Below are 10,771 nucleotides of genomic sequence, written 5' to 3' on the forward strand. Positions count from 1 at the left end.
TTTGATGAGTACAGGTCCCAGTAAAAATAACATTCATTCAATCATCAATGAATGTTTTCACCTGCATAATATCAGCAAATGTATTGTCATTTTCTCTTCTACAATAGTTATTATCCAGTTGTCAATGTTCAAAATCGCGAAAAAAAAGTAATCTAATTTTTGTTACTCTTCGGCTTCCGTACATGTTGATTACAGGGGAATTGTAGTACTTCATTTTACCGTCGCGTTAGGAAGCAGCTACAGGAATGGCAGAGTATACTAAAGTAAAATCAACCAAGCTGGTTTTGAAAGGTCAAAAACAAGGGTAAGTGTTTAACTTTATCATTGTCGTTAATCATCGCACTTTCAGCGCAATTCGTGGTAAATGTAGGCACTTATACAACTAAGGCTAGCGCTATGCTAAAGCTAGCACAAACAATTAAATGGATGTAAAACGCAGAGTAGTTTAATGTCAATATCTGCGCATTTTAATAAATCTTTTTGTTCGTTATTTTGCGCATCGTTATTTTAATATCGGCTTTACCAAAAAGTCACTGTATAACGTCACCAAGTCATGTTAGCTGTTGGCTAACATACGAACGAGCTAACCATACAACAACACTTTTATACCCCACCGATCTTGTCCACAAATGTCTTCCATTAATTTATTGTTTCCGTAGGAAAAAGCACAAACACAAGGATAGAAAGAGAAAAGCCACAGACGAAGATGAAAAACCAGACATTGTCGGTATGTGTATCTTGATTTTCAGGGCTTCGGGACATAACATAAGGTATATTTTGTCAGTCTGTGAACAGGTGATAAATTATTGGGTCTCCATCTACAGGCAAACACAGTATCAATACTCTGCAGACTTTGTGTAGGAGATAAAGTGTAGCGTCTGGAAACATTAACAACCAAAACTAACTAGAACTAGAAACTAGACTTGTCTTTTTCTGTTTGCAGGTGGTTGGTGGGTGGTCAAAAGCTTTGTGGAAATGAACGGCACGGTTGCCTTGGAGATGCAGAACAACGCGTACATTCATGCCCTGGACAGCGGACTCTTCACACTGGGTGCACCACATAAAGGTGAGCTCATGTGAATCTGAGTCTTGTTCAAGTATAGAACCCTTTAAATTTCACCTATGGGTGGAAACACCCTCTCGTTTTGCAGTTTTTCTAACTGATCAACTAATCTTTTCATTTAAATGCAGCAGAGTAGCATTTATGTAATATATGAGATATAACTATGTATTAAATTGAAATTGAGGTGGCTCATTGCTGTTGGCGGTGCTCATGATGAGCGCAGCACTACCCAGCTGAAGGATTTGAGTTATTCATCACAAGAATGCTTAATAAAGCAGAAATCATGCAGTACGACGAAATAATACATATTTAAAAATGACGCCCAATTGTGTATTAATGTAGCTTTCATCCAAAACACGCTGATTCATATGTGGCTATTCCAAAGCTAGACATATGCCCAGTTGAAATGCAATAATCATCTTTATTCACTATATTATTTAGATGATGAAGGACCAGATCCTCCCGAACAATTTACTACAATTAAGCTGTCGGACTCAAGGTAAGTATTCAGACAGTTCACTTAAATTTAAATTGGGTTTTTATAATGATTCACCTGTCGCTGAAGTCTCATCATCATAATTAATTCCTGGGATCATGTGGACTAAAGCTGTCAGGAAGCGATTTTACCGACGCGGAGCTGTGATTATTGCTAACCATTAAAACCAGTTGCACATTGATTGGTATTGGCAGCGTAGATCATGTTGATCGATCAAGCTAATTAAGCACAAATGGTTCCCAAATGGACACGTTTTTCTTTTTTCAGGATAGCCTTGAAGTCTGGGTATGGCAGGTACCTCGGTATCAACTCAGAGGGATTGGTGGTGGGTCGTTCTGATGCCATTGGTCCGAGGGAACAGTGGGAACCAGTTTTCCAGGATGTGAGTTTCTCCCGGTCTTTGTGTAAAAGAGCTCCGTGCGTGACAGCTCACCCTGCAAATGCTCATTTTTCATTCCACTCAGCGGGAGCAGCAGAATTCTTTTGTCCCTCCTCCGTCTCTGTGATTTTTGCCGCTTCTGTCGTGCTTTTACTGAAGCAACATGACAGAGAATTATTAAAGAGAGCGAGATGAAGAGATGTAAGAAAGGTCTGCAGACAGAGACAAACTGCAGAGCTTTCAATTATCTGCCCCCAGATTGGGCCTTTGAACTGGAAAAAAAAAGCAGTTTTCATGATTTTGGTGATTTGAAAAGGAGAACGTATAATTAAAACACATGTTCTGTGGTTTTCCAGATGGATATTAAATATGATAAGATTCTCTTTTATATGAGAAGAAATTGGAACATTCTGCTTCAAATATATCTTATTGTGGTTTAAATGTTATCAGCTCTCATCACTAGCATGATGTCTGTGTAAATTCTCAGTCATCCAGGTCATTGTATCCAAGGTAGTTTTCTCTGTCAACTGGACTGGGTTTCTTCTCTTGAAGACGTTTCGCCTTCTATCCAGAAGGCTTCTTCAGTTCTGAAATCGCTGGGGAGAGAGCTTGAGAATATAGCCCCTGTGGACCATTAGCATGCTAATGATCTGGGTGGTCACCTGAGAGTCGTTAGCAGGGTCGTTGGTCGGGTCGTTGACCTAGTTTCTGTTGAGATGTCTCCCCTTTGTCTGCTGGGTCACATGGTGATGAGTCACTGGGTCTCTTGGAATGGTGTGAATGTTTGTTTTGCTGTTGGAAGGAGTGGAGGACTGCATTGTATGTGGGTGATAGGAAGTGCCTCAGGCCACCACCCCTGTTTAAGGATGGTTTCTCCAATTTAACATGGATAGCTTCCTTGACCCCCCTTTCGAACCAGCGGTCTTCTCTGGCCAGTATCCGTACTTGGCTGTCCTCGAAGGAGTGCCCACTCTCCTTTAAGTGTAAGTGGACTGCTGAATCCTGACCCGAAGAGGTGGCACGTCTGTGTTGTGCCATTCTTCTGTGTAGAGGTTGTTTGGTTTCCCCAATGTACAGTTCCTTGCATTTCTCCTGGCACTGTACAGCATAAACAACATTACTTTGTTTGGGTCTTGGTGTCTTGTCCTTTGGGTGTACTAACCTCTGTCTGAGAGTGTTGCTGGGTTTGAAATGAACCGGTATGTCGTGTTTCTGGAGGATCCTCCTAAACTTCTCCGAGACTCCAGACAGGTAGGGGATGGAAACGCTGCGGCGTTTGTTTCTCTCCTCCTCCTCTCCTCAGCAAAGGAGAGGAGGAGAGAAACAAACGCCGCAGCGTTTCCATCCCCTACCTGTCTGGAGTCTCGGAGAAGTTTAGGAGGATCCTCCAGAAACACGACATACCGGTTCATTTCAAACCCAGCAACACTCTCAGACAGAGGTTAGTACACCCAAAGGACAAGACACCAAGACCCAAACAAAGTAATGTTGTTTATGCTGTACAGTGCCAGGAGAAATGCAAGGAACTGTACATTGGGGAAACCAAACAACCTCTACACAGAAGAATGGCACAACACAGACGTGCCACCTCTTCGGGTCAGGATTCAGCAGTCCACTTACACTTAAAGGAGAGTGGGCACTCCTTCGAGGACAGCCAAGTACGGATACTGGCCAGAGAAGACCGCTGGTTCGAAAGGGGGGTCAAGGAAGCTATCCATGTTAAATTGGAGAAACCATCCTTAAACAGGGGTGGTGGCCTGAGGCACTTCCTATCACCCACATACAATGCAGTCCTCCACTCCTTCCAACAGCAAAACAAACATTCACACCATTCCAAGAGACCCAGTGACTCATCACCATGTGACCCAGCAGACAAAGGGGAGACATCTCAACAGAAACTAGGTCAACGACCCGACCAACGACCCTGCTAACGACTCTCAGGTGACCACCCAGATCATTAGCATGCTAATGGTCCACAGGGGCTATATTCTCAAGCTCTCTCCCCAGCGATTTCAGAACTGAAGAAGCCTTCTGGATAGAAGGCGAAACGTCTTCAAGAGAAGAAACCCAGTCCAGTTGACAGAGAAAACTACCTTGGATCACTAGCATGGCTCTCCATGATGGTTTTTGGAGGCTTCCTGGATCACATTAAGACTCTTTTACATCAACTACCGGGCCGTCTCCCGTTGATACCTGGTGGCTGTGCCTCTAATCTGCTGCCTCCTCTGTTCTCAATGTTCCGCCTCAGGGCAAAATGGCTCTCCTGGCTGCAAATAGCTGTTTCATCTCCTACAGCGACAGCGGGGACATTGTGGCCAACAGCAAGACAGCAGGGGACGAGGAGATGCTGAAGGTGAGGTGTGAATTGGGTTATTCCACAAGGTTGCAATTGAATCCTTTCATCTGAAGCATGTGGTGTCTCACAGTGAAGGGGGAGAAAGCATGCGACCTCTCCTTAGGTTGTGTGAGGAGGTTGTATTTAATGCTGAGTCTCTTCTTTTTTTGTCTCTCTGAATAATAAACAGATCAGGACGAGCGCAGAGCGAGAGACAAGGAGTAAAGACGACCTTGCTGAAGAGGACAGAGGCAACGTGAAGTCCTGTGAGGTCAATTACGTGTAAGTAACCCCAGCCTGTGGCTTATAAGCATTTCAAGAGTTCAGTTTCTACTGCTTTAATGTGCAATTATAAAGGAATCAGGAGTTCGTTTGTCCATGGAGTTAAGATTTTGGCGCTTCTGGTGTGTTTTGGCTTCATCAGCAAACACTGTTTAGCAGAGCACGTGCATATTTCAGCGCACGTCGGTGCTGCTTGCAGCTTTAGGGAGGAAATTCATCGCTTCAACTTTAATCAACTCTTGCTACAAGCAATCAACCCAGCACAGGAATCAGCCTTTGACGGAGCTGGTGACAAAGGAAGTGTTGGAGGCTTCTCTTTGCACGTCCAGCTTCTTTCATTGCCTCATAAATAAGTGTCAGTCTACGATGACGTGAGTTTGACACGAAAAATCGTGCCTCACTCGCGTCTTTAAGCGACTGCGTCATCGCTCTTCCACCTTAAGGAGAAGATTGATGGTTTGCTGTAGTTTGAGATGAGAAGCGCCACGTTTTAGCTCCCGGTGGTGGAAGGGCTTTATATACCGCCCGTCTGTGGCCTATTAAGCTCCAGACAATATGTCTCAAGTGTTTTTTTTCTGTGTTGCTGTGCTTTGGCTCGTGTTCAGAGTCTATTATTTGTTATAGATGAATGCGGGGGAAATGGACTCATCGTGTTGACATGTTGATAATGGCTGCCCTTGAGCCTCTGCCTTGATGTAGTGGTTGGTGTGTAAAATGGCTTTTAGGAGCGTGTGCAGAGCAAGAATCATAAAGCAATGGCAGAGGAAAAGAAAGGGAACCATGAGGGGTGTCTGAATGGATGCATTTGCTGCTTATTGCACAGTTGCAGTGATGCTGATGTCTTCATGTTCACGTAATTGCAGAGGGTCCAACCTCTCGGTAATAACAGGAAATTTAAAGTGGCCAAAGTTTAAAAACTGACTCGTCTTTTGTATCGGCAATGAATCCTTTAAGTGAAAGGAAGAGTCGGATCTCCACTTCAGGTTGTGATAATCTACATGTTTTTGTGCAAATTCACAGTAAAAAGTTCCAGAGTTTTCAAGATCGACGGCTCAGAGTTAACGAGGGGGACTCGATGACGCTGAAGAAAGCCAGAACAGACGGAAAGTTCCATGAAGCTTTGCTTGACAGGTGCAGAAATTTAGAAGGCTATTACACCTTTTCTATAGCACCACTTCATTAACTGTCCAGGGAGTAGCATTTGAGGGAATATGTGCAATGCTAACGTTGAGAAAAGTTTAGAAAGATCCAAGAGGTGTTTACAACTGAAATGAATGGTTGTAGGCATTAAATTAATGAGGCAATAATCAACCTGACGTGTTTTCTTTACAGGAGAAGCAAAATGAAAGCAGACAGGTACTGCAAGTGAAGACTCACCTTTGTGGATATCGACCATGTCTTTGTAAATGTCTCACTTTTGTAGGTTTAGTCAGAGATTCGATGTGCTTTAAATGTGTGTCCTTTGGAATAAAACACCATGATCAATTTTATTGATTTTTGTGAGTTGTCTGCAACTTAAGTGATGTTTTTGTGTGTAACTCTGTGGAGCCTGTCTGCATTAGAGAATAGGTCTTTATCTCTCCCTTGATAAAATGTCAGAATATTATTTATTCAAGCTTTTATCGGTTTAATTTGTCGCAATATTTTCTCAGGGTTACGTATTGTTGAATTGTTATGTGATTAGAAAGTATTTAAACTATTGACACTTTTTTAAGGATTTTTCATGTCCTTAATCCAGTCTTCCTAAAGTGACCTATTTTTGCAATAACATGTGATCAGGTCTTGTGAGATCATAAGATTAAGAAATGCTGCTATATGATACTTGCTTTTACAATAACTACAATTTTGGCTGGATAAGACACCAATTAAAGTTAAAATTGATACTCATCATGAGTATTTTATTTATTGGTAATTAATATGAATGTTCTTCGTGCACTTGAAACGTTTAATGGACTCAAGGGAGCTCGTCTTTCTCTTGTGTTGTTTATCTCAGCCCAAGTCGGTTGGAGCGATAAAAAATGGAACAGACATCAACAATTACACTCACATTGATATTTGCGTGGTATTAAGCTTGGGGTAACTTAAAGAAACTACAAAAAAAAAATTAACAAGCAGCGTTCGAAAGTCATGAGTTGAGAGGGGAAGGTATGTTATTCTTTACTTCCGTGTGGAAGAAACCATTGCACGTTATTAGCGGGGGGGGGGGTGAACAATTTTGATCACTCTTTATAGCCAAATGTCGCCACAACAACACATTTCAGCCGTTAATATGTAGTTGACATAAAGTATATATTACATTTTAAAATTTGGATGTCATTTTTGTGTATATGAAGCATTTCTTGTACAACAAAACCTTTACCGATCATTTTCCGTAACCCCCACCATCTTCACGTGAAGTCACTGTCACGCGGAAAAACAGTGGCTTCTTCCGGACCTTATTTAAACGCAGTGACGCAGGGGTCGAACTTCAGGTTGGGTCAAATCTGCTGAAAATGGGTCGCTGCTTTTTTACCATTTTAGCGGCTCTATTTACCTTTGCATCGGCCCAGTTCATCCCACCGGTAAGCGACATTTGGGCGTATCCCTCCAGCTGTTAGCTGTGGAGTGTTTGACACGCTGTTACTAATGGTGGAATATGTGGTATTACTAAACACTGGTTACATATTTACCTGTTCATTTCCAGTATACAGAAGAATGTCGGGCAAACATGTACCCGCCGAAGGGCCCCACGTAAGTTCTTTTAGCTTGTGATCGTTTAAAAACTTTTAAATCACTGTCAGCTCTGCAGGACCCAGATAGCCCCTCTTATCAAACAGATTCGCATATCTATGCGGTTTCTACACGCTTCGTCTATTTGGAGAGAAATCCCCATATTTTGATATCGTAGATATACATTTTTGGCTGTTTGTCATAGAAACCAAACATCGTTAAGCTTTTGCTTGGAGATATTTTTTATCAGACACGACATTCTTATTATTAGTCTGTTTGCACAATATTTCACTTTTATGTAATCGCGGCAAAGCAAACACACTTATTTAAATGACTCCTTACAGGGTTTACAAAGCAACCAAAATCCTTATAACACTCAAATCTATAAGTGGAACTTGGTCCACATTATTTCTGCTGCAATGTACATTTGGGTTAATGATCAACAGGTCGTCTGACCAAACGAACCACAATAACCTCGTATTTCCAATCACTTATTGATAATGACTAAAATCTCCCTGCAGCCAGTGATGTTGTGAATCGCTGGGCGTTGCCGTGGCTCAGCCGCTCTCTTCTCCCGCAGGTTCAATGGAGCCGTCAGTTGGTACACCGTGGATCTCGATTTGCCGCCCAGCAAGAGGTGGACGGCTGTGATAAGTGACAAGAAAGCCGAGGTAGGAATCTCCGGCATTTTAGTGAATATGTGTAAGAAATCTGACCCATTTTTCCCCCTCTAAGCTGGTCAGCATGGTCCAGGCCATCAAAGACTTGGCAAATGCTTTCGTGCCCAGCGGGAGGCTGATCGAGCTGGTCGACATTACGCTGGTACGTCCCCTCCCCCCTCCCCCCCCACTCCCCCCACTCCCTCCCTCCCACTCCCCCCACTCCCTTTGAGCCTTTGTGTTACAGTTCTTAAAGTTTTCAGAACTCTCTTGTCTGCAGCCGCTGATGGCAGACACACTCCCACAGCCTTTTGGTGATGAAATCAAAGGAATCGCAGCCGCTTCGGGGGTTCCTCTTGGTAACAAAATAAAAGTCTTTTTTTTTTCTTCTCCCCAACACTGTCTGCTTTTAAACGACCCCCGCTGACCTCTGTCCCTTTTCTAAACTGCAGGGGAAGTCGTCTTGTTCAACATCTTCTATGAGGTGTTCACCGTGTGCACGTCCATCGTTGCAGAAGATGATAAGGGTGGGTCGCGTCCCGCCATCAGATCATTGAGCTGAAGCAATGCACTGACCGTGTGGGCTTTTCTGCTCTTACAGGCAACCTGTATCATGCCAGAAACCTGGATTTTGGTTTATTCATGGGGTAAGTCTGTCCTGTCGCCCGGGATCCAACGGTTTTAGCTTTGGCGACCTCGCGTCCTGACGGATCCGTTGTCCTCACAGCTGGGATGTGAAAAACAAATCCTGGATCATTAGCGAGAAGCTGAAACCTCTGGTGGTGAACCTGGACTTCAAGAGGAAGAACCAGACCGTCTTCAAGTCCACAAACTTCGCCGGATACGTGGGCATGCTGACCGGCATTAAACCCGTACGCCATTTCCTGTCGCACCCCGGGAAGCGGGTGGCGGTTGTTGGTTGAGAGCTTTCACAGTTCTGGAGGTTGAGACCTTTTTCCCTCTGTCTCCCAGCACACCTTCACTCTGACCATGAACGAGCGCTTCAGCCTGGACGGCGGCTACATCGGTGAGCCGACGGCGTCTGCTCGCTCATTCAGGGCCCAGGATTCTCTCTAACGGTCTCTTCATATGCAGGAATCCTGGAGTGGATTTTGGGCCAGCGAGATGGGATCTGGATGAGCTTCCTGACCCGCTCCGTTCTGGAAAACGCAAACAGGTACAACATGGAGAGTTTGGCCTCGAGGGAAAATGTCAAGAATGTGAGATTCTCATGCCACAAGTAGCTGATGCGGAGTGAGAATCTGTCATCTTCATATCTGTGGTCGACACTAACAGCTGACCAAAGAGCTCAGTCCCAACAATAAATCTGTCCTGCAGTTACGAGGAAGCCAAAACTCTCCTGGCTCAGACCAAGCTGCTGGCGCCGGCATATTTTATCCTGGGAGGAAACCAAACGGGCCAGGGCTGCATCATCACCAGGTCCAGACTGCTCAGCATTGACGTCTTGGAGTGAGTGCTGCCATTTCTAATTTGTGGGTCAGGGAAGCAGAAAGTGACACGTTTGAGCCTCCATCTGCTCCTCCGGTGGTCACGGGTTCAGAGCAGCGGTCTCGGTGGATTATTCCTGCCGGGAAGGTCACGGCCAAAGGTCGGCCTTTAACCTCTGGGGCGATTTGAAAGCAAGCAGAGAAACGCGTGATCGCAAGAGTGAGGCCAGTCAGGAGGGAAAAGGGAAGCAGTGAAGGTTTCAGTTTCAGATCACAAGATTTTAAATTTAGGAACATTCAAGCTGCCCTTTTTTTTTTTTTTTTCTTTACCTGTGCTTCAGCATCAACCTGAAACTGGGCCGGTGGTACGTTCTGGAGACCAACTACGACCACTGGAAGGAGCCGCTGTTCCTGGATGACCGTAGAACTCCCGCCACCAAGTGTATGAACCGGACCACCCAGAGTGTGAGTAGCAACGCTGCCCACTTCCTGCTCCAGACACGGCCAAGTTGAACATTTCCTGTTTTAACGCGGCTTTGATCTGCATTAGAACATCTCGCTGAAGACCCTGTACGACGTTCTCTCGACCAAGCCGGTCCTGAACAAGGTGAGTCCGGTTCCCAGCAGGTGTGTCGGTCTTCGGTTTCATTTCCATCAACTTTCCCGTCCGTGTTCCTCACAGTTGACCACATACACGACGCTGATGCAGGTGTCCAACGGCACCCTGGAGTCGTATATCCGGGACTGTCCGAACCCCTGCATGCCCTGGTGACCGCCCCAACTCTGCAGCCAACATCTGCAGCAGCACCGTCCCTCCAACACACACACACACACACACACACACACACACACACACACACCCCTCTTTTCCCCCACCGTAAGGGAATCTGCTGCAAAGTGAAATGAACCCAAGATCTTTTGTTTTATCTGTTGAAATTTGCACGCTGGATCTGTCAGATTACAAATCGAGCGACGTGCGAGGAGAACGTGTACATAAATCATTTTGTTTTGTGCAAGTTCTTTAATCGTAACTTTTTTCCCACCCTTGTTTTGCCTTTTTTAAACAACTGAATGCTTTGAGGTAAAAACGCAGCAGGTGGCCACTTGGATGGTGCAAACGACGGTGGTTCCATCCCACAGCGCCGTCACAAGACTTGTGAAATATTTTATTGGTTAAATTAACGTTCTCCGTCTGTATTCTTCCATCTGAAAGTCTTCATGGTTGTCAAACCACAGTGTGTTCAGGTTATTTTACTCATCCAACATGATGGAGGGTGGGCGGTGGTGGCGCTGTCTGTTAAGGGCTGGACTGAGAAGCAGAAGGCTCTTGGTTCAAGCCCCAGTGCAGACAAAATTTGGAAGATGTTCCAGCCACAGGGGGGATATGCCAGAGCACCACC

The 10,771-nt window shown here is 44.7% G+C and overlaps 2 protein-coding genes across 2 annotated transcripts; both read left to right on the forward strand.

Moving 5' to 3' along the window:
* Positions 1–208: 208 nt before the first annotated feature.
* Positions 209–6,044, forward strand: frg1 (FSHD region gene 1). The gene is given in 9 exon segments (NM_001032602.1): positions 209–304; positions 660–727; positions 944–1,066; positions 1,505–1,562; positions 1,827–1,941; positions 4,187–4,291; positions 4,464–4,555; positions 5,576–5,686; positions 5,888–6,044. Coding segments are annotated over 9 exon segments (768 nt in total). The 5' UTR covers positions 209–245; the 3' UTR covers positions 5,925–6,044.
* A 915-nt stretch (positions 6,045–6,959) lies between these two features.
* asah1b (N-acylsphingosine amidohydrolase (acid ceramidase) 1b) lies at positions 6,960–10,415 on the forward strand. The gene is made up of 14 exons (XM_003972479.3): positions 6,960–7,116; positions 7,239–7,285; positions 7,845–7,935; positions 8,000–8,086; positions 8,204–8,282; positions 8,376–8,450; positions 8,525–8,570; positions 8,651–8,795; positions 8,896–8,950; positions 9,019–9,100; positions 9,262–9,393; positions 9,713–9,836; positions 9,922–9,978; positions 10,054–10,415. The coding sequence occupies exons 1-14, from the start codon at positions 7,048–7,050 to the stop codon at positions 10,141–10,143; spliced, it is 1,179 nt and encodes a 392-aa protein (XP_003972528.2). The 5' UTR covers positions 6,960–7,047; the 3' UTR covers positions 10,144–10,415.
* Positions 10,416–10,771: the final 356 nt, after the last annotated feature.

Source organism: Takifugu rubripes, chromosome 17, assembly GCF_901000725.2.
Source record: "Takifugu rubripes chromosome 17, fTakRub1.2, whole genome shotgun sequence".
NCBI lineage: Eukaryota > Metazoa > Chordata > Actinopteri > Tetraodontiformes > Tetraodontidae > Takifugu > Takifugu rubripes.

Excerpts from the sequence above, each read along its gene's own strand:
- asah1b (XM_003972479.3), top strand. The coding sequence starts at position 7,048 with ATGGGTCGCTGCTTTTTTACCATTTTAGCGGCTCTATTTACCTTTGCA. Across the intron at positions 8,796-8,895 it reads TGCTGACCGGCATTAAACCC|CACACCTTCACTCTGACCAT; the intron begins GTACGCCATTTC and ends TCTGTCTCCCAG. Across the intron at positions 9,394-9,712 it reads CTCAGCATTGACGTCTTGGA|CATCAACCTGAAACTGGGCC; the intron begins GTGAGTGCTGCC and ends CCTGTGCTTCAG.